The sequence below is a fragment of the Pteronotus mesoamericanus genome, unplaced genomic scaffold (assembly GCF_021234165.1).
Source record: "Pteronotus mesoamericanus isolate MK-2021 breed Mesoamerican mustached bat unplaced genomic scaffold, CSHL_Meso_final contig_100, whole genome shotgun sequence".
Classification (NCBI taxonomy): domain Eukaryota; kingdom Metazoa; phylum Chordata; class Mammalia; order Chiroptera; family Mormoopidae; genus Pteronotus; species Pteronotus mesoamericanus.
This window is the reverse complement of record NW_026554999.1, coordinates 169,947-193,480: the sequence shown is the minus strand read 5'-3', so window position 1 is coordinate 193,480 and position 23,534 is coordinate 169,947. Positions and strand designations below refer to the sequence as shown.

At 34.4% G+C, this 23,534-nt stretch overlaps 1 protein-coding gene across 2 annotated transcripts in view; it reads left to right on the top strand.

Annotated features, from left to right (window-relative positions):
- BAZ1A (bromodomain adjacent to zinc finger domain 1A) overlaps positions 1 to 22,681 on the top strand; it is an 82,750-nt gene extending 60,069 nt beyond the window's left edge. For both annotated transcript variants that reach the window (XM_054586588.1, XM_054586607.1), the window contains 11 exons: positions 3,916 to 4,040; positions 6,421 to 7,014; positions 8,608 to 8,771; positions 9,490 to 9,644; positions 10,948 to 11,096; positions 14,283 to 14,530; positions 14,623 to 14,846; positions 16,757 to 17,223; positions 18,700 to 18,842; positions 21,272 to 21,359; positions 21,787 to 22,681. In XM_054586588.1, coding sequence (XP_054442563.1) covers positions 3,916 to 4,040; positions 6,421 to 7,014; positions 8,608 to 8,771; positions 9,490 to 9,644; positions 10,948 to 11,096; positions 14,283 to 14,530; positions 14,623 to 14,846; positions 16,757 to 17,223; positions 18,700 to 18,842; positions 21,272 to 21,359; positions 21,787 to 21,983 — 2,554 coding nt within the window. In that variant the 3' untranslated portion in view covers positions 21,984 to 22,681. The remainder of the gene's footprint in view (positions 1 to 3,915; positions 4,041 to 6,420; positions 7,015 to 8,607; positions 8,772 to 9,489; positions 9,645 to 10,947; positions 11,097 to 14,282; positions 14,531 to 14,622; positions 14,847 to 16,756; positions 17,224 to 18,699; positions 18,843 to 21,271; positions 21,360 to 21,786) is intronic.
- The last annotated feature ends 853 nt before the right edge of the window (positions 22,682 to 23,534 follow it).

Below are 23,534 nucleotides of genomic sequence, written 5' to 3'. Positions count from 1 at the left end.
CCTGGGGGTGGGGCTGTTGTGTCCTTTCATGCGGTTGTTGCTCAGGGGAGTGATCTGCCTGAACAAGATGACTGCTGCCATATGGGTAATGGGTCAGTACTGGGATCCCACCAGCTAATCTCTCAGTTCTCTCCCCAAAGCCTCCTTCCCCAGTGTCTCCTCAGGCATCTCTAGCCCTCTCTGTCCCTTCCTCTGCAGGAGACCAAGGTAAGTGGCTGCAAATAAAAATTTATATGTTGGCCCTTCAAACGGCTCTGCATCTCCAGCTGCCTGTCTCTGGCAGTGAGCAACCCTGCCGCTTTTCACAGCTGGCTGTTATCTGTGTACTTTCTGAGCTCTGGTACTCTAGGCTGGAGATCCCTGCTTATGTTTTAGACCCTGCTCTTCTCCAACTGGGATCCAACTGGCAGCTTCTGGTGCTACCACCTGTGGGCACCCTGCCCGCTTTCTTGAGTCTCTACTGCTCGGCTTACCAGTCAGGTTGTGCTAAATCTGATTCTTTTGTCTGTCCTCTCTCGCTATTGTTCAGTTGTTTGTTCCAGGTGATTTGTCCACAATTTAGTTGTAATTCCAAATTGGCCCTGGAAGGAGGTCAGTGTGACTTCCACTGACTCCTCTGCCATCTTGATTCTCTCTGCACTATTTCCAGGGAATCTAAAACTCACTTTCTCATAAAATTAATGTTATTAATGATAATTTCCTGGAAAACTTTGAATAGGCTATTTTTAAGCAGTAATATATTTTTAGCATTAATATAGTATATCCTCCCGCTCCACCACCACCATCATCACAGTTTTACCCTGTTTCACAGAGCTCCTCTGAGCCTTTTGAGAAAGAGAGATGAGACTGGAAGTTTTGGTAGAAAGAACAGAAAAAGGATGAAAGCACCTTAAGTAATTTAGTGACTATCTTAAGTATTTTATTGTATTTCAGAATATTTGGGTTGAAGATTGGTTTTGAAGATAAGTGGGAGTTTTTCCATATTGTAGATGCCAAACCATATTCAGATTTAGTAGGAATAATCATTTTTTAAACAAAATCTGCAAAGGAATGTTCTAAAAATCTCAGTATTCCAAAATTAATGTACTGACTTTTTATTATACTTAACATGTAAAGATACCTATTAAGTCTGAAGGTCGTGGGTCACAAACTTGCAACAACTGTATTTTATAAGGCCATCAAGAACACTTTAAGAAATTGAATTTGGATGCCTTTAGAAGGTTAATAGATATGACACCTTAAACTCAAGCAACCAAAATAAAAATAGATATTTGGACTTGAAAATTAAAAACTTTTGTGCTTTAAAGAACACTATTAAAGTAAAAAGACAAACCAGTGAATGGGAAAAAATACCTGTAAGTTATATATTTGATAATGATCTAATATCCAAAATATTAAGATAAAGAACTCATACAATTCAACAATAAAAAGACAACCCAATTAAAAAATAGGTGAAGGATTTTAATAGGTATTTCTCCAAAGAAGATATATAAAAAGCACATAAAAAGATACTCATCATCATTAGTCATTAGGGAAATGCACTGAAAATCACAGTGAGATACTACTTGACACTTACTTGGATTATTATAATGCAAATGAGAAACAATAACAAGTGTTGGTAAGAAAGTGGAAAAAAATTGAAACTCTCATGCATTGATGGTGGGATATAAAACTATACGGCTTCTTTTGATAAGTTTGGCAGTTCCTCAAACAATTAAACCATATGACACTGTATAACCCAGAAATTCCACTCATAAGTATATACCCAAGAGAATTAAGAACATCCGTTCACTCAAATATGTATATGTGAAAGCTTATAGCAGCATTATCCATAATAGCCAAAAAATGGTAACAACCCAATTGTTTGTGAATTGATGAATGGATACACAAAAAGATATATCCCTGCAGTGGTATATCCATACAGCAGAATGTTACTCAGCAATAAAAAGGAATGGAGCTCGGTTACATGCTACAGTGTGGATGATCTTTGAAAATATTATGCCAGGGGCAAGAAGCTAATCCTAAAAGGTCATGTACTGCATGATTGCATTTATGTGAAAAAGTTCAGAATAAACAAATCATAGCAGAAAGTAGATGAGTGGTTACCGGGACCAGTGGGGAAGAAAAAATGGAAAATGACTTCTATGAGGCTTTTCTTTTGGAATGATAAAAATGTTCTGGAATTAAATTGTGGTAATGATTGTATAACCTTGTGAATATACTAAAAACCACTGACTCATGCACTTAAAAAGGTAATTTTTATGGTATGTGAATTATATCTCTTTTTTTTACATTTTATAAACTTTTTCCAGTTATGTTGAGAAATAATTGACATAAAGTGTTGTATTAGTTTAAGGTGTAAAACAAAATTATTTAATATATGCACATATTGTGACATGATTACCCCAATAAGTTTAGTTAATATTCACCACCTCACAGTTACAATTTTTTTTCTTTGTGATATCTGTTTTTTTTTAAAAAGAAAATAAGTATGTTATAGATCCCACAACTTCATTTTTTTATATTCATCTAGCCTCATTCATTTACAATATCTCTCTGGCTCCTGAAAACATTTGAGTTTGCAAACCTCACTTTGCATGTAGAACATAAATGGTAGAATTTACTGCAAGATTTATACAATTCTAGTTTTAATTTGGACAGTATAGCCAATTAGTAAAACATTTATATTGTGTTCATTCTGCCTGCTTATATCTGAAATCTGTCTTCCTTTTTCCTCCACAATTTGTCTACTTTCCACTACCTGGACTATTAGTGGCCATTTGACTGGTTTCCCCTCATCTGCTTTCTCTGCCAGATAATTTTCTGCAAAGCAGCTAAAGTGCTTACTGATAATACCATTTCCCTTTACTGAACTCTTTTACTTTTTTACCATTGCTTTTTCTCTCCTATTTTTTGTTTGTTTGTTTTGCCATTGCTTTTCGAATAATGCTTATAAGGTCTAGTATGATTTAACCCTGCCTCTTTCTCATCTATATCGTGGATTGCTTCTTTCTATTTTACATTCCCAAAATTATATGCTTTCCTAGTCCCTTCAACTCAGTACCTTTGTACATATTATCACTTCTACTAGAAGTGGAGATTTCTTCTGCTGCTTTACCCCTCCTCAGTCTCTCTAGTCTCTCCATTTAAACGTCACTTCTTCAAGCAAGCCTTTTTCTTTTTCTTTTTCTTTTTCTTTTTATTAATCCTCACTCAAGGGTATGTTTATTTGATAGGGAGAGATAAAAAAAGAAACATAAGATTGGTTTCTTCCCTTACATGCCCTGACCAGGGATCAAACCCACAACCTAGATGTATGCCCTGCCCTGACTGAGAATCGAACCTGCAGCCTTTCAGTGTGTGGGCCTACACTCCAACCAACAGAGCCAACCCAGCCAGGGCCAAACAAGCCTATCATATTTTTTATTTTAAATATTTTTTAAAATTTATTTATGTTTAGAGAGGGGAAAATAGGGAGAGAGGGGGACAAAACATCAATGTGAGAGAGACACATCAATTGGTTGCCTCTCATATGCCCCCAACTGGGGACCTGGGCCAGCAATCCAGGCCTGTGCCCTGACTGAAAATTGAACCAGGAACCTTTTGGTTCACAGGCTGGCATTCAGTCCACTGAGCCACACCAGCCCAGGCCCAAGCAATCTTTTCTTGTTACTGAGACTAGATTTGGTTCTCCTTGAAATGCTTTCATAGCTCTTTGAACTTCTCCTTTTTTAGTATTTATTATATATATTAATTTCATGATGGTTTATGTTTTCTCTGCAAGACTATAAACTCTGTGTCATCTTGTCTACTACTTCCCAAGCATAATGTCTGACACTTTGTAAGCAGGCAGTAAATATTTTATGAATGGAATCATATATTCACTGATGAATAATCTTTGTTTTTATCCTAAAGGGAGGAAGAAAGGGAAGATTTTGATACCAGCACTGAGAGCAAAGAAATAGAACAAAAGGAACTAGATCAAGATATAGTCACCGAAGATGAAGATGACCCAGGATTACATAAAAGAGGCAGAAGGGGTAATATAGAAATTTCTTTAGGACATGCTTACTTGTTTTTAATTGAGGCACTTTATTAATTCAGCTATTATGAAATATGTATTAGATTACTTTTGTTTGTGGTTCCATTCGTTTTCTGAATGCCCAACTTATAGCTGTGGCCATTTTGTTATTAAATAGTGTTATGAAGTTATATTATATTTATAATTAGATCTTTATTTACATGTCATTTATACTTTAGGGAAAAGAGATAGTATTCCTATCTCTTTAATAGGTCTGTTTCTCATAACTTCTACTTTTGGTTAGTCATTTAGTTTTGTTGAATCTTTGTATTTACTACATTATATTAGGCCTAATAGAAATTTTTTTTTTCTATAAAGTACCCATTCAACATTCGCTTAATGCCTCCTAGATAGTAGAGATACGAAGATCAGCAATGCTTGTAATTGGTGTCATATTTTTGAAAATGGAAATCTCTACTGCCTTAAAGTAATTCCACAAATTCCTGGATCAAAGGGAATACATTTTTTGGAAGCTGTTGATACAAATTATTTCTGAGGATCTTTAACCATCTTGATTTGACAACTGTTGAAGGAGATCCTTAAGTTTATTCTGTGCCTGTAATTTGGATGCTGTTTTTTTTCCTACATTATTTTCTAAATGGTTATTATAGACAGAAAATCTCCTGTATCATGGAGGCTATATTCTCTGATTGCAATGCAATTGATTTAGGAATTCAAAACAAATAAACTTCATATGATTGGAGTTTTAAAACATACTTCCAAGCAATGGGTCAAGCAAAAGGAGTAACCATAATGAAAACTAGAAAATATTTTAAACTAATCAATACTGCATGTTAACATTTGTTTAATACAGTCTGTCTACATCAAAGAAATTTAAGTTAGAAATAGAAAATAGAATAATCCCCCACAAATCCAGGGAAACAATAGATAGAAATGAATTAATGAAAAAGTCAAAATGTGAATGGTTCTAAACTGTTAAAGATCTTGTATTAGTATTAAAAGTCTTCCTCCAAAGAAAACATTAGCCCTGGACAGCTTTATAGGTGAATTCTGCCAATTTTAAAGAAGCAAATAATTCCAATCTTATACAAACTCTTTCAAGCAAAAATAAATAAATAAATAAAAAGAAAAGAAAGGAAAAACACTCTCCAACCATTTAAGCAATTTGACAGTGACTGAAATAAAAGAGAGGGGTAATTCTTTACCGTATCATAAATGCCACGCTCTTTCTAACTTATTGGTGCTTCCATCCTCATGTTCCAAAGTGATTTATCATGATGTCTCCTTTTTAGCTAGTCAGAAGAGGGAAAGAAGAAAGAGGGGCACAACTCTGAAGTTACATGTAATGCTTTTGTTCCCATCTCTTTCACCAGAAGTTTCTCATATAGCCATGCCTACTGGAGAAAGAAGACCTGGGAAATGTCCTTCTTTTGGATTGCTAGGTACCCACCTAAAAGTTAGGGGTTCTCTTACTTGAAAGCAGTGGTTGGTAAGCTAAGCCCCTTGGCAAAATCTACCCTGCTCCCTGTTTTTATATAACCCATAAGCTAAAAATGATTTCTATAATTTTAAATAGTTGAAACAATCTTAAAAAAAACATTTTTTGACATGTGAAAATGATATAAAATTCAGATTTCAGTGAACACAGCCATGCTCATTTATTTACACATTGTCTGTGGCTGCTTTTATGTTACAATGGCAGAGTTGAATAGCTGTGACAGATACCATATGACCTGTAAGGCTTAAAATATTTACTGACTAGCCCTTTTTAAAAGTAGTTTGCTGACTCCTAATTTAAAGGAAGGACTGAATATATGCTGCAGAATAACAGACACTGACATACTGTCCTGTATAGAATTAACAGATTTTTTGTGTGTCCCTTTATATGTAAGTGTACCAATTTCTTATTAACATAGTGCATTAATCTGTTAGTGCTGCCGTAACAAAATTCCACAGATTAGGTGGCTTAAAAAACCGAAATTTATTTTCTCACACTTCTGAGAGCTGAGAGTCTGAGATCAAAGTGCCAGCAGGGGGAGTGCCAGCAGGCTTCTCCCCCCAACTTACAGGACAACACTGTCTCACTGTGTCCTCGAACAGCCTTTCCTCTACACCCATAGTGGGGAGAGAGAGAATGCTCTGGTCTCTCTTCCTCTTTCTAGAATGACTAGTGTCCCCACCTTTATGACCTCATTTAACCTTAATTACCTCCTTGAAGGACCTGTCTCCAAATATAGTCACATTGAGGTTTAGGATTTCAATCTATGAACTTGGAGGCATATATTTCATTCCATAATACATAGTAACTGGGGGTAGTCTTATATTTTTCTAACGAAAATTTAAAATATGATGATGATCAAATGTTGTTTCATCTATAGGGAAAGGAGGACAAAATGGATTTAAAGAATTTACAAGGCAAGATGAGATCAACTGTTTAACAAGAGAAGTTCTTACTGCTGATGAGGAAGCTTCAAAACAGGAACACCAACGAAAAGAGAAAGAGCTCTTAGAAAAAATCCAAAGTGCCATAGCATGCACCAATATCTTTCCCTTGGGCCGTGACCGCATGTATAGGCGATACTGGATTTTCCCTTCTATTCCTGGATTGTTTATTGAAGAGGATTATTCTGGTCTCACTGAAGACATGTTGTTGCCTAGACCTTCATCATTTCAGAATAATGTACAGTCTCAAAATCCTCAGGTATCCACTAAAACTGGAGAGTCTTTGATGTCTGAATCTACCTCCAACGTTGAGCAAGGTCTATATGATGATTCCGTGCAGTTGCCAAAACCAGTGCATAAACCAAACCGGTGGTGCTTTTACAGTTCTTGTGAACAGCTAGAGCAGCTTATCGAAGCTCTTAATTCTAGAGGACATAGAGAGAGTGCCTTAAAAGAATCTTTGTTACAAGAGAAAAGCAGAATATGTGCACAGCTAGCTCGTTTTTCTGAAGAGAAATTTCATTTTTCAGGTAAATTTTCAATGAAAACTACTACCTTTACTTTTCTCTCCCCATAAACTCTGTTTTGGGATTAAACATTTTCAAACTATTACAATTATATTAAAACACCATATCTTTCATTTGGAGGATGCTGTCAGTTTGGGAAACTTTGCCAATTAGGAAAACAAGGTTCTCTATATTCCCCTGGGTTCCATTTTTATTATGAGGACTGTGAGAAGATACATGGTCTTCCTGATCGCATTCCTTTATCCGTAGATTCTGAATACCTGAAGCACTAAGGTTACCATCAGTTTTAGAGATCATTACTGGGTGAGGTCACTCAGTAAGGGTTTTGGCTGAGGGTCCAAGGACAGGTTCCATTAGTAATCACTTTGGAGATTTTCTGCAAGAGCAAACCAGGTAGCAACGTTTCCCATTCGATGGCTGGTCCATTGATGACAGATATGAAAAAGCAGTTAGGCATTTTTAGGTATAAGTTCTTATATTGCAAAGTGCAATTCTCTAGGTAGAGAACAGCTAAATTTGGCAGATATTACCATCACTACTTTAGTTCTCTTCTGGATTAAAAACTGTAGCTCACAATTCATTTTTTAACGGCTTTTTTAGATTTAATTCATACACCATGCAATTCACCCATTAAAAGTATACTATTCAGTGAGAGGTTTAGAACATTTTTATCACTTCATAAAAAAACACCATTTCCTTTAGTTACCACCCCCCATAGACCTAAGCAACCACAAATCTGTTTTCTGTCTCTGTAAGTATCCCTATCTGAGCATATTATATGAATGGTATTATATAACATATGGTCATTTGTGACTGACTTCTTTCCCCTAACATGTTTTCAAAATTCAGCTAAGTTGTAGCATATATCAGTACTTCTTTCCTTTTTATGGCCAAATAATATTCCATTGTATATCACACTTTATCCTTATATTAGTTGATGGACATGTCTGTTGTTTCTACCTTTTGACTATTTTGAATAATGCCACTGTAAACATTTGCATACAAGTTTTTGTGTTGACATAGGTTTTTGTCTCTCTTGGATTTATACCTAAGAGTGAAATTACTGAGCCATATGGTAATTCTGTTTAATCATTTGAACTGTCAGACTGTTTCCCAAAGCAGCTACACCATTTTATATTTCTGCCAACAGTGTATGAGGGTTAAGATTTCTCCACATCCTTGCCAATACTTGTTATTATCTTTGTTTTTGATTCTAGCCATCCTAGAGGTGTGAAGTGGTACTTTATTTTGTTTTCAGTGTTCATTTCCTGAATGAATAATGACATAGAGTATTTTATCATGGTCTTATTGGCCATTTGTATATATTCCTTAAAGAAAAGTATACTCTGATCATTTGCCCATTTTTAATGGGATTATGTATGTTTTTATTGTAAGAGTTCTTTTTATATTCTAATTATAAGTCCCTTTTCAAATACATGATTTGCAAATATTTTCTCCCTGTCCCCTTTTTTTATTGCCTTAAGGATTTACTAAGGGTTTTTAATATCCATTATCTCATGATCATAATACTCACATGGGGTAGATTATATTTTTTGATAAGGAAATTATAATAAAGGTATTGGGTAACTATTTCAGACAAACCTCAAACTGATACCAAACCTATATATACTCGAGGAAAAGCTTTCAATGCAAATGATCCATCTCAGATGTCTGCAGAGAGGCAGCTTGAATTAAGGCTGAGAGATTTTCTTTTGGATATTGAAGATAGAATCTACCAAGGAACATTAGGAGCAATAAAGGTTTGTACCTATTCCCATTTTTAGTTTATCTGATTACCAGAGTTTTGATCATACTTGTTAATTTCTTGGATATAGGCAATCCGTATGTGTTTTGAATAAATACTAGTGATATATTTTTATAAAAACTAAGTTTATTATTCCCCTGTATCAAAATGTTTATGTATATAAAATCCTTCTTAAATATACTATATGACCAACTGCTTTCTTAAACAGAATTTAGTGAACATAACTGACCTTTTTAATATTAATTTTTAGTATTTTTAAAATATCTGTTTTATGATATTTTCATCCAAGATGTTGAAATGTGTAAGGATATTTTCTTCTTCCTTGACCAGCTCCCGCCTGCTCTGCTGAGTCTGGTTTGTTTATTGGTTTCTTTGTTACCTTTTTAAAATCTGTAAGTAATTCATGCTTGATATGTGTGTTCTATTCATTGCTTTGCTATCATCTATCACTTTTTTGCTGCTATCAGATGACCAATCTTAGAATTGTTTATAATTTCCTTATTTCCTTATATAGAAAGCAAGGTACTAAAGCTTCCATCTATGAATGATATGAATTCCATTATGACCACTTAGTAATCTTATTTTTAGATCCCTTTTTGATTCACAACCTGTTCTAGAATATTCATGAATTTTTCATATGTACATTGAACCTCATATTCCTTAGGAACAACATATGTCAGTTTTCAGGGTTAGTAATTTGAGTTTTGTTACAGGTTACAGATCGACACATCTGGAGATCGGCATTAGAAAATGGACGGTATGAGCTGTTAAGTGAAGAAAACAAGGAAAATGGGATAATTAAAACTGTGAATGAAAATGTAGAAGAGATGGAAATTGATGAGCAAGCAAAGATCATAGTAAAAGACAGGTACAAAAAGCATTTTTTTAAAGTAACCATCACTTTTCTTTGCCCCTCTAAGTTTTTTCTAATGTAAATATTTCTTTTTGTTTGAAAAAATTGCTTTAAAATCTTATTGTGAGGACTTTAATATTTCTAACCACTGAAATGATGATTTGCTTAAACCTGTGCCAAAAGACAACTTAAGATCATGACAGTTTCTCAAGTTTAAAAAAGTCTTTGAGCCCTGACCGGTGTGGCTTTAGTTGGTTGGGCATCATCCTGTAAAGTGAAGGGTCACTGGTTCAGTTCCCAGTCACGGCACATGCCCGGGTGGTGGGTTTGGTCCCTGGTTGGAGTGCATGCAAGAGGCAACTGATCGATGTTTCTCTCCCTTTGTTTCTCTCTCCCTTCCCCTCTCTTTAAAAATAAATTAATAAAATTTTATAAAAAAATAAATAAAATTTAAAAGTCTTTGAATTAAGGTTGTATTAATTTCAAAAAGTAACTTTATACCATCCATTTTTCTTTTCTATAGGAAAATTTAGTACAGTGTGATAGACTTAAATATTATTTGAACTAATAATCAGAACCTCTATATCTATAGATAGGTACTTTTGGGGGGTTATTTTGGATAATATCTGCCCCTAAGATGTTTATTGTCTAGAAGGAAATGGTAGAGAGACACTAAGTTAGCAATTATAGAACAGGTGAGAGTTCTGAGAAAATGAAATATCCAGTGCAAATGTAGTTCATGGAAGGGCTATTTATCTTGGTAGAACATGGGAAACAGCAAAGAAAATGCTAGAGAAAGTGATTCCAAACTTGAGACGTAAACTTGGGGAAGATATGCTACTGAGAAGGAAGACAGTAAAGCAAAGGCTTTGAGTGAATGGGTTTGTCTTTTTAAATGACCTTTTTTTAGCTGCATCATGGGGATTTATTGTAAAAGGAATAAGGTTGGAGGCTAAGGAACGAGTCGAAAGACAGCTATAAGTGTCCTACCCAGTAATAGTTGAAGCAAGAGAAATAGAGATGCACTGCCTAATATGCTTATCCTTTAAGCCCCATCACAGTGTCCCTTATGCCTTGTCTCATCCACTTTCCCTCCTCTAAATATTTGCCCTTCTGACCTCCTTAAATGTCATGATATTTAGTTTAGCTCTTGATTCATGTATATATCTCCCTTCCCTACAGTCTTATGAAAGCTTCTTGAGGTTGAGGAAACTATTTCTTACACAGGTATAAGTAAGCATTTGGATGAATGAGTGGACTCAAGTCTCACCTAATAATTTTTTTAAGTACTATTAACTCTTCATTGTTTTAATCATAGACTTCTGGGCATAAAAGCAGAAACTCCAAGTACTGTCTCAACCAACACAAGTACACCACAGTCAGTGAGCAATGTGGTTCATTATCTGGCAATGGCACTATTTCAAATAGAGCAGGGCATTGAACGGCGTTTTCTCAAAGCTCCACTTGGTAAGTATCTGTTTTTAATTCAAAATATTAGTTATATTTTCCATGATTTTGAAATTGCCCTTTAATTAAAGAACATTATTGGCTGACATAATAAAATTGATTGACTGATTTGAAAAATTTAAGTTGGTATTTGCATTTTTATATGTGTTCTTTCAAGTGAGATTTATTTTTTAAATAATACTTAAATACTATTTTTTAATGTATTCTAGATATTAGTTTTAATAAATGTCTTTTTAACTATTTCTGTCAATCTCTTCTTTTCTGAAATCTTCATCACAAGAAAGATAACCAAAACCTGTAGATAGCCAGACCCTGAATAATCAGAGATTGTACATAAATTTTTTTTGTTGTTATTTTAAACAGAACTCCAAAGAAGCTACCTAAATGTCCACCATAAAGAGCATAGTTTAATGATGCAGGTCACTAACCTGAACACTTTATAAATTGTTAAATCAGAAATACCAAGTGTTAAAGGGTACATAGATGAGTAAATGTTCTATAATTTATGGCTAGGGTGATAGAAATAATACTATGGATCATGTTTTAGCAATTTATGAAATTAATACGCTTTTAGGGACTAGTCAAGAAGCCATAATCATTATGTCTTCAGGAAAATAGGTGTTTCAAATCCAAATCAATTTTCATGTCATCTTCTCTTTCCCTGTGGTCTCTCTGAAATGTTGAATTAATTTATAATTCATCATCTCAAGATAGTTTATATCCTATATCTCAATAAGAGGGTACTAGAAGAAACAGTTTTTAAAACCGTATCTTTCTGGTCTCATATTGAAAGAGAAACTTGAATAGACTAAAATCCTTTAGAAATTATTTGAATAGTACCTGTTAAGTAGTAAGAACAAAGTTTTATAAACAGATGATGCTATCAGAACAATCTTAGTGACCATATTCATACAGTGACTTTTTAAGTGTAAGGGCTTCTGGCTCGTATCTCATTCTTCTAATAAGCCTATTCATACTTTTTATAAATTGATCATTCTGCCATGAGCTCAATAACTCACTTTTCACATTGAAAGGAGCATTTGTAAGAAATAAGATACATATGATCACATCTCACAAAGATACCACAGTTTATATTTACTATATTACTCTTATTTCCCAGTCTTCAATATTTCTCTATTTTCTGTCTAAACTAAACTACATGGCAAGGGTTCTCTCTGTATTATTTCTTACAACTACATGTTGAAGCTGCAATTACTTCAGTTAAAATTTCAGTTAAAAGTTATTTGTAAATTATGTAGCTCTTATAAATGTAAGATATTACTACTACTCATTAATCTTATGATTTCAAAAGGGCTAAGGGATAAAACAATTCTGCTGATTTTTATACTTCTGAAATTGCCATCAGTTAAAGTTGTTTGTAAGTTTAAGAGGGGGAAAAAAACATTGTTTAGTGTGTCTGTGTTTTCATCAGTTCGTCTTATTAACTATTTGGACAAAGGAAAACAGTTAACATTGGGAGATGCTGCAACTTATATAGTGATAGTGTTCTAGGTTGAAACTATCTAGGTTGAAAGAGATTGAGTGATTAATCTCTTATTATTTTTAGAAGTTCTTATGCTTTTCAGCTTACTTACCCGTATTTTCAAATGTTTATGTCTTTCATCTATTGGGTGCCTCTTGCACACCCCCAGCAGTGGGGGGTGGGGGAACCTGGCCTCAACCTGGGCACGTGCCCTGGCAGCAGTCAAACCAGCAACTTTTCGGATTGCAGGCCAGCACTCAGCCCACTGTGCCATGCCGACGAGGGCTCAAATGTTTATTTCTTAAAACATATTAAACAGTTATTTTATATTCTTTGTGTAATTCTAGTATCTCAAGTCTTTATGGGTCAGATTCTGCTTGCTCTTGTTTATAGTGTTTGTTTCTACATGTGCCTTTTGGCTTTTGACTATTAACTTTCATCCCTCAGAACTTATCCATGGGTATTTCTTCAGAGAGAATTTGCAAAGATTTGTACTTGTTTCTACAATTCACCTGAGATTACTACCAACCCTGGACCACTGTAAAATCTTAGCTTGTAGTTTTTCAGGTTTTAAACCTGTTTAAGGCTCTGCTTATAGTTACATATTGTTAGGGTATCTTTAGTTCTCCTTTCTACCCAACACCGAGGTCCAAATGAGCAGATTTCTGTGCATTCTCTTTCTTTGTGCTACCCTTCCCACATTAAAAATAAAGCTTTCTGGAGTCCTAGCTTTCTAGAGGGCACTTATCACATTGGGTGGGCCCTAGGTTCATGTCCTGTCTCTCTCACCCTGCCGCATAGTCAAACAGAAACTCAAGACCCACTAGTGTTTGGCAGATCTGTTGCATTATGACTTGAACTCATTGTGTATATCTTCACTCTCCCAGCTATATTAAAATTACTTAAAGGTGGTGACCATAGAATAGACTTGTTTCACATATTCTGAAGTGCTGCACATAGGAGAAACAATGTAAAGTAACTTGCCCAAAGCTCACATAGGGGAGCTAGTACTCACCTCAAGGCAGACTGACTCAAACCCACTCTCTCTTAACCATTATGCTACTGCTCAAGAGAATCCTTTTATTTACCTCATTTTTTAAATAATATTTTCTTATAAATAGAAGGTATTATAGTTGGCATTGATACATAATTGGTATTTTTTAACATCTGTATTGGAGTATACTTCACATATATAAAATTCATCCTTTTGAAGTGGTTTTTTAGTATATATTCACAGTTGTATAGCCATCCACTACTACCTATTTGCAGAACATTTTTATCAGCCTCAAAAAAACCTTATATGTGATTGATACATAACTGAGAGCAGTTTTTCATCTGAAAATGAGGAAGTAACATCCTGAGTCAAATGACTAGTTACCTGACTTGTAAGCACATTTAGCCAGTTTTCTAAATTAGATCAAGATTTATTACAAAGATCAGATTGAGAACACATTGCCTCAGTTATTTTTTTAACTATTGAAATCCCCAAGCATTTGTGTACAGATTTAATATAAACAAGATGTGGCTCAGCAAGTATTTTCTTTAACATAAGTTTGTTGTTGTTAGTATCAACATGATATTTTTGTTAAGTGTTATAAGAGAAGAGCTATAAAATTTATCCTGTTTAAACTACCACGAAAATAGTTCTAGGATATGTCTGGGGTTTGCTTAGAAACTTTCACCATTTTCCTTTTTCATTTAAGATGCCAGTGACAGTGGACGTTCTTATAAAACAGTCCTGGACCGTTGGAGAGAGTCTCTTCTTTCCTCCTCTAGTCTATCCCAAGTCTTCCTTCACCTCTCCACCTTGGATCGTAGTGTGATATGGTCTAAATCTATACTGAATGCTCGTTGTAAGATCTGCCGAAAGAAGGGTGATGCTGAAAACATGGTACTTTGTGATGGCTGTGATCGGGGTCATCATACCTACTGTGTTCGACCAAAGCTCAAGGTATTTTTTTCTTCTTCTAATTCTCAGATTATAATTGAGACATTGAGGTTTTGAATAACAGATGATTAATGAACATTTATGTGATTTGTCAGACTGTGCCTGAAGGAGACTGGTTTTGTCCAGAGTGTCGGCCAAAGCAACGTTCTCGAAGACTCTCCTCTAGACAGAGGCCATCCTTGGAAAGTGATGAAGAGATGGAAGACAGTATGGAAGGTGAGGATGATGAAGTTGATGGTGAGGAAGAAGGTCAAAGTGAAGAGGAAGAGTATGAGATAGAACAAGAGGAAGATGACTCTCAAGAAGAGGAAGAAGTCAGGTAAGCCCTAACATGCAAGGAAATGAGGGTTCATTAGTCTTAACTGGACAATCTCTTGACTACTTGAATACAAATGGAGTGGTTGGGGTTCATCTTTTTTTTTTTAAGCTAGTATGTAATACAGCGGCTTGAAGTTACCCATGCTTTGTGTATTACGAACATTTGAATTTTCCCCAAGGAAATATAGTAGCTATATGAGCTTAGCTAGATCATAAAATCAAGTATAAGTTCAAGTTTGGACAAGAACACCAATCAGGCCCACATTAAGGTTGCTTTTACTTAATTTTATGCCTAAAGCAGCAACTAAACAGTCCAGAGGATATTCATGAGATAAAGATAGAAGCGGCTTCTCAGTGCCTCTCTTACTTTTTCAAGGATTTAGTTATACACAAGTTTTGATGATCTTGGCAGTCTATAGAAAGAAAGAGACAGAGAGAGAGATGTCCAGAAGCATACTGTATTTTTATGCTCCTGCCACATCAACACCAGAAACAACTTCTATACTACCATATAACCATATACTACCATATAATTCACTGGCATCTTAAATGAAAAAGGAAAATGGTGAAAGTTTCTAAGCAAACCCCAGACATATCCTAGAACTATTTTCGTGGTAGTTTAAACAGGATAAATTTTATAGCTCTTCTCTTATAATGCTTAACAAAAATACCATGTTTGCTCAGTTTACTACAACTTAGCAAATTATGTCACCCAGGCCTAAACAGTGTGTTTAGGGTCTGGTTTTTTCTACTGTGCCAATGATGGGGCAATGTCCCTTATTTGTCCCTAAAAACCTTACTTTTCCCCATTTCTAATATTTGAACCCCATTCATGTGTAATTAGGAAAGTGAAATGAAGCAAGGGCAACCTAGGACTAACAAAGTGCAAAAAGGCCACAGTCTGGGGAAGATAAATAGAGGGAACCATCCCATTGGTTTTAAACAAATTGTTTTTTAATAGTTCCAAATAGGAGAAGCCATATTTCCTGTAGCTTATAAGGGCAGCATTATGTTAAGCATAAAGTTGATAAAGAATTTGGAAAATTCTTGGAAATATTTTAGGAAAACTAGAAGTCCAGGTACATGGGGAGATGGAATAAATGGGGGGCTTAATGGGGTTATTTCATCCTTGTCTACAACTTAAATACAACTAAAAGATTGAATCTAGCTTTGTATTTCCCAGTAGAATAAGAAGATGGCAAAGAGATTCTTGGCTTGGTATTCAGAAACAACAGATTTAAGGCCTATTTTAGTTGGTTGGGGTTTCTTATTAAACCCTCCCTCGAGGATGTTTATTGATTTTAGAGTTGGGGGAGGGAGAAACAGCGATGTGAGACAGAAACAGCGATGTAAGACAGAAACATCTATCAATTGCTTCCCATAGACACCCCGACCGGGAATTGAACCTTTTGGTGTATGGGATGATACTCCACCAACCAAGCCACCTGGCCAGAGCTTAAGGCCTATTTTATTGGCTGAAACTGTAGGTTACTTCTCAGTTTCAGTGGTATTGAAAAGTGATGATAAGGAAAGAAAAGATTCACATTTTAAGATTAGTTGATCATTCTTTAAGTTTTACAACATGATTGAGTCTCTCTATTGGTTCTCATATAGATTTCATTGTAATTTATCACAATTTAGGATTTGATTTTTATGACAATGTTCCGGAGTTACTAAGAAAATAATAAATATCCTCTTTGTGTTACAAAAGAATATATCAAAACATAGTTTAGATTTCCACTAAAAATTTGTTAGCTCTAAATTTTAAGACTTGAGCCTAGGATATGTCTCAGTATATAGAAAAGTAGTATGTAGAACTCATTGGCTGAATATTAGAACAAGGGGAATAGAAGTAATTGTCTATTTATTATTGCTCTGTACAATAATTGTATTCTCTAATAATACTTATAGCCCACCAAAACGAGGAAGACCACAAGTTAGATTGCCAATTAAAACAAGAAGAAGACTTAACTCTTCTTTTTCAAGTCGTGGCCAACGAGATCCTAGAAGATACACTTCAAGGAGTCAGCAGAGTACGCCAAAAACAACTGTTTCTTCTAAAACTACTGGTAGAAGCCTAAGAAAGATAAGATCTGCTCCTCCTACTGAAACTAAATCTTTAAGAATTGCCAGTCGTTCTACTCGCCAGAGTCATGGCCCATTACAGGCAGATGTATTTGTGGAACTACTTAGTCCTCGTAGAAAACGCAGAAACAGAAAAAGTGCTAATAATACACCAGAAAATAGTCCCAACTTCCCTAATTTCAGAGTCATTGCCACAAAGTCGAGTGAGCAGTCGAGATCTCTAAATGTCGCTTCAAAACTTTCTCTCCAAGATAGTGAATCCAAGAGAAGAGGCAGAAAAAGGCAATCTCCAGGTATGAAGTTTGATTTCAACTATCCTTACCTAAGAAAATAGAATAATTTGGAAAGATTAAATGTTGAGATACTTTAGATCACTTTTTAAAGGCTGTCACTAAGATATACGGAGTTATTTCTACTGGTAGAGCAGAGTCGTTGTGAGGAATTTGCAGTGTTCTGTTTTTAATGGAGAGACTTGGCCAATATTTGAACAGTCTGAGTATACCACATTATAACAGGTTTCATACTCTTCCACCTTTTCTGCCTTAAGACACACATTCTCATTATCATCTAGACAAGTTGCATTGAGTTATTTGGTAAGGTTCCCATTTGATATACTGAATTTGGGGCAGTGGACATTTGGGGGCAGTAATATTATTAGAGCGTGATCCCAATCTATCTAATTCTGATAATTGTTGTTTATAGTAACTTTGTCCATGTAATAATCTCTTTATTCATTTATCTCTTTAATCCTTTTTCCTTTAATCCTTTTTCCTTTAATGTCATTTAAACTTTATTTCCAAAAATGAAGTGAAACAAATGCTACCAGCCTTTGAAGAATTGTAGATAGGTTGTATTACATTATTCAAACAATGACAGGAGTAAAGAATTTATTGGTAAAACGATGGGGTATAATTAGCCTGTTTATTTAGTAATGATGTTGTCAGGTTTGTGGGGAAGTATCAGGTAACTTTACACCAAAATCTAATTAATTTTTCTTATCTCTTTATCTGCTTTGCTTTTCCCTGAGTCTGAACTCCAAACCAGTATACAGAAAACATTTTGTTCAGAAACACTCTGCTGAAAAAAAATGTTTTGTTGTTCTTGATTTGTAAAATCACTAAGTCTAAGGACACACACAGAGGGAAATGGGTGGATTTACATTTAAGTAGAAAATTTGAATTCATATGTGGACTATACTACTACTCTTTTCTACTAATTTGTATACCTTACATTTCATTATATACCTTAGAGTTTAGGAGAAAGCATCTTGCTTCAAGAAAATTCCCTATATAAAATTTAAGTTTATAAGAATAATCTTTTACTTCATTATTGAGAATTATTTTTATTATGCAAGGTAATTTACAAAGAGACCTAGTTCTAGATTGAAAGAGATAACTTTCCTGTTGATGCATTTTAGGAAACAGTGGTGCGTTGCTAACTGCGATTTTACTGTAGTTGAAAATGTATTTTTAATAAAACAGTAAAAAATCCACAAACATTGTGTTCTAGAATTTTCTTTTGTATTACATTCATTTTACAATCTGTTCCCAATGACTGTTTAATGTAATTGGAAATTTTTAAGATCGAAAGGAAATAATATTTAGTGAAGATTTTCATACTTCAAAATGTAAGTTAGTTTAACATCGCAGTGTCTATCTACAGTGTCAATTTTGTTTGAATTTAGTTTGTATTTATACGCCCTGTTTAGCTTGTAGTGATCAAATATTTTGCTTTGTCATCACCTAAAATTAATTTAATTATTTATTTAGAATCATCTCCTATGACACTGAATCGAAGAAGTTCAGGTCGACAAGGAGGAGTTCATGAACTATCTGCTTTTGAGCAACTTGTTATAGAATTGGTACGACATGATGACAGCTGGCCTTTTTTGAAACTTGTCTCTAAAATCCAGGTAATATTTCTAGACTTTATAAAATGTATTCCTACATACTACGTGATTTAGTCTGCATGGCAGTTTTGAGATAGTCCAAACACTGATTGATCACTATGTGCTTTTTGTTCTTTTTTAAACACTTGGTCTTGATGTTGGAAAAAAATGGAGTAGGACATCATAGTCTCCTCAGTCTCTTCTAATTCTGTGACTGATTCTTACAAACAATGACAGTTGTGTTGAAATAATCTCAATGTTTTTATTCAAGGTAATGGAGCTGAATAGAGTTCATTTAATCGAGTACCCTTATTGGTATTTCTCCTATGGAAAACAGTGGTTCTCAAATTTCAGCATGTACCAGAATCACCTGGAGAGCTTGTTAAAACACAGGTTACCAGGCCACACCCCAGAATTCTTTATTCACTAGGGCTGGGATGATGCCCAATCATTTGCATTACTGACATATCCCCAGATGATGCTGATGGTGGTGGTCCAAAGGCCACAGTTTGAGAAAATTGATTTAAAAAATAAGCACTCTTAAATAACAGAGATGGCCTAACCTAACTAAGGAATTAGAAATCGTGCTGTAGTTCTTGATACATTTGACCCTTGAACAATACAGATTTGAACTAAGCAGGCCCATTTATATGTGGGTTGTTTTCAATATATATTGGAAATTTCTCTGGAGATTGCTTACTACTATGAAGCAATTATATTGATTACACTAGGCTATCATAAAGCAACCATATTGCTGCTTCTTCATTATCAATGTATGAATCATTATATCTGTAAATAAATATGAATTTCTTCATAGTTTTTCATATTTGATGGCTAATGTTAGTAATATGTATAACATATACAGTGTTCTGTTATTGTCATATCAGATAGAATTGATGTAGGTACTGACTTATTTTAAATTACAGTATCAGTAAATATATACAGTACTTTAAATGAATTATCCTTATGATTTTCTTGATAACATTTTCTTTTCTCTAGCTTACTTCACTGTAAAAATACAGTGTATGATCCTGGCCAGGATCAGGCTCAGTTGGTTGGTGCGTTGTTCCATACACCAAAATGTTGCAGGTTCAGTCCCCAGTTGGGGCACATATGGGAGGCAACCAATCAATGTTTCTCTCTCACACCAATGTTTTTTACTCTCTCCCTTCCTCTCTGTCTCTTTCTGTCTCTAAAATCAATAAAAATACCCTCAGATGAGGATTTTTAAAAATATAATATATAATAAATACATATAACATGTAAAATATGTGTTGACACAAAATATGTGTTTGTTATTGGTAAGGTTTACAGTCAACAGCAGGCTATTAGCAGTTAATTTTGGGGGAGTCAAAAGTTATACACAGCCCTGGCTGGTGTGGCTCAGTGGATTGAGTGCAGGCCTGCAAACCAGAGTCACTAGTCCCAATCAGGGCACATGCCTGGGTTGCAGGCTGTGTCACCAGCAGGGGGCGCATGAGAGGCAACCACACATTGATGTTTCCCTCTCTTTCTCCCTCCTTTCCCCTCTGTATAAAAATAAATAAAATATTTTTTAAAAAATTTATACACCTATTTTTGACTGTGCAATGGGTTGATGCCTCTAACCCTCACATTGTTCAAGGGTCAACTACTCACACGTGCGCGCACGCCAGACTGTGATATGCCATAGCAGAGATAGGACAGTGGTATAATACTATAATAGAAGTTATATAAAAGTTGTTCAGAAATAAAGAAAAGGAGGTTGATTTGAGCATTTCAGAGGAAGGAAATAGCAGAACTATTTATTAAAGAACTATTAGTCTGGTCATTGCAGTAAGATGGAATTTCAACAGTGAGAACTGAAATAAGGGAAGTGCAGGAAGAGGGGACAATAAGTTGAAGACCTAAATGAGAATATGGGGAATGATAGGTAGTTTGAATGGAGCAGACTAGTTGGACACAACTAGATTATGAAGTGTCCCACTTGTCAGTGTTAGGTTAAGGTTTCTGAATAAAAAAGTGACATCATCAGAATTCTACTTTGAGATTTCTAGAACAGGAATGTAAAGGATTAGCACTGAATAGCATCTTGAACAAAAATTAAAACTCAGTTTGACTCAACTCATTTTTCCTGAGTAGTTCTTATGCTCAGTTAAATTTTGTTGCATACATTTTTATTTTTTATTACAAATGCAGTAATGATCATTAAAAAAAATTATAGAGATATATGTATATATAAAGACAGTCAGCACAAAACCATAATCTTTTGCTTTTCACAATAAATTAACACTTCTAGTATTAAATTGGCCTCTGTAGCATTAAATGAGCAAAACATATTATGTGTCTTTAATGGAATAATAGTATTCAGAGGTTAATATGTTGTTGCTTTTCAATGCAAAACCTTTATGTATTTGACCACTTATCTCTTAGGTATTTTATATAAGAGAAATAATACTAGAATTATTTTACAGGTCCCAGACTACTATGACATCATCAAAAAGCCCATTGCTTTAAATATAATTCGTGAAAAGGTGAACAAATGTGAATATAAATTAGCATGTAAGTAATTTATAATTTTCTCTATATTTTTGTTTAAAGAGGTCGAGGCTGGGTTTTTTGGTATATGATGTATATTAATGTAATCGTGTAAATGGCATCCCAAGAGGCCCTTAAAATGCTTATCCATGTATATGAAGGATGGGGATTGAATGAAAGATATTTTATAGAATATGACCTTAATAGAAGTTATTTATTGAAACTATATAATTATACCTAATTACAAAATTGCATAGTTTCAATAAAACAGTTTTAAAGTATTTGTAGTCAGTTTTAAGCTTCAGTTCTGCTACATTGTTTTCAGACTTCAATGTCTAAAGAAAAAAGTGGGCTTCTATCTCTTGATAGCATTTCTGGATATAATACAAACAATTTTATTTATGTAACTGATGTGCTTTCATTTTAATCTCACTTGGTTTTTTCTTTGTAGCTGAGTTTATTGATGACATAGAGTTGATGTTTTCGAACTGCTTTGAGTACAACCCACGTAACACAAGTGAAGCAAAAGCTGGAACGAGGCTTCAAGCATTTTTCCATATTCAGGCTCAAAAACTTGGACTTCACGTCACACCTGGGAATGTGGATCAAGTTAGCATGCCACCACCTGCAAAAAAATCACGAATCTAATTTTGCCCTTCTAAAGGATGTATTTAAGGAAAACTAATTGTTCGTGAAATGGAACATTAAATCATGCTATAAAGCACACATATATGTATAAAGCAGTAACAACTGAGCTACCACTTTGAAGTGTGGCCTGCACTATATTCTCAATTTTAATATTAAGCACTCAGGAGAATGTAGGAAAGATTTCCTTTGCTACAGTTTTGTTCAGTATCTAATAAATTTGATAGATATATTGGATACAGTACTGGTTTACAGAGGTTTTTGTACATTTTGAGATCATTCATGTGTCCCAGTATCTTGGAAAATGTTTTTTTTGTCTACAATTTATCATTGACGACTTGTCTTAGATGTGTGGTATTAAGGAAGATTTACCTACACAGATAAATCTTCTGTTACAGCACAGTTTATAAAAAAGGATATATGTCTAAGAATTTTGTAATGAACACATTCAACACTACACATGAATGAATCCAATTTTAAATCTTTGAAGTGCTGTACCAGTGCTGGCTGGAGGTATTAAGTCTGAGTTTATTAACTAGATATTTATTTAGCATTCAGAGTAATTTGTGAATTTGTTTTGTATTTATAAAATTTGTACCTTGAAAATGTTCTTTAATTTTTTAAACATTTTATTGTGTTTTTGTTTTATATCTCTTAACTTCCTTCATGATCAATAAAAGGTAACACCTTCCCTTTTCCCTGACAGTTCTTCCAGTTTTACAGAACTGTATTATAAGTTTCTATGTACAACTTTTTAAGTGTACAAATAAAGTGATACATTTTTTCAAGTATTCTGAATTTCTGGAATTTTTATAAATCAGAATTGGACTTCCAAATATGATACATAGGAACCAATGTTTTATTGTACCTGAATCTTTAGAACAATGGCTTGCATCTTTTTCTGCCCTAGCCCTTGAAGAGTAAGATACCTCCCATCAGTAACAGTAGACATTCTATGGCAGGGATTCTCATTAAAATGAGGAAAGTAAATTTAGAATATACCCACTTGGTTAAGAAACACCACTCTGGATATTTTTTTAAAAATAAAACAAAGTGCTATTTCTTAAGTGTGGAAAATATATAGGGGCCTCAGTTTTGTAGAAATAGCTTTTTCTTACTTGGGAAGTTACCCCCTCTTTACTTTCTAATTTCTTTTTCAGGTACTTTGAGATTATCAAACTTTGTGGATTCTTTGCATGAGTATGTTCATATCTATAAATTCTAGTAAATTTGTAATCGGTTCATATGTCAGTAACCAAATTTCTCTAAAATTTTGTTTAGCATTTAAATATTCAGGAGGGAATTCTAAAATATAATCATTTAAAAGTAAATTACCTGATTAATATTCTTTGTTAATGTTAATAACAAGTAACTTTTATATTTGCTTTTTTTCTACAAGAGATACATTGATTGGTTGCCTCTCACATGCCACCAACTGGAGACCTGGCCTGCAACCCAGGCATGTGCCCTGACTAGGAATCAAACTGGCAACCTTTTGGTTCACAGACTGGCACTCAATCCACTGAGCCATACCAGCCAGGCCTTATTTTGTTT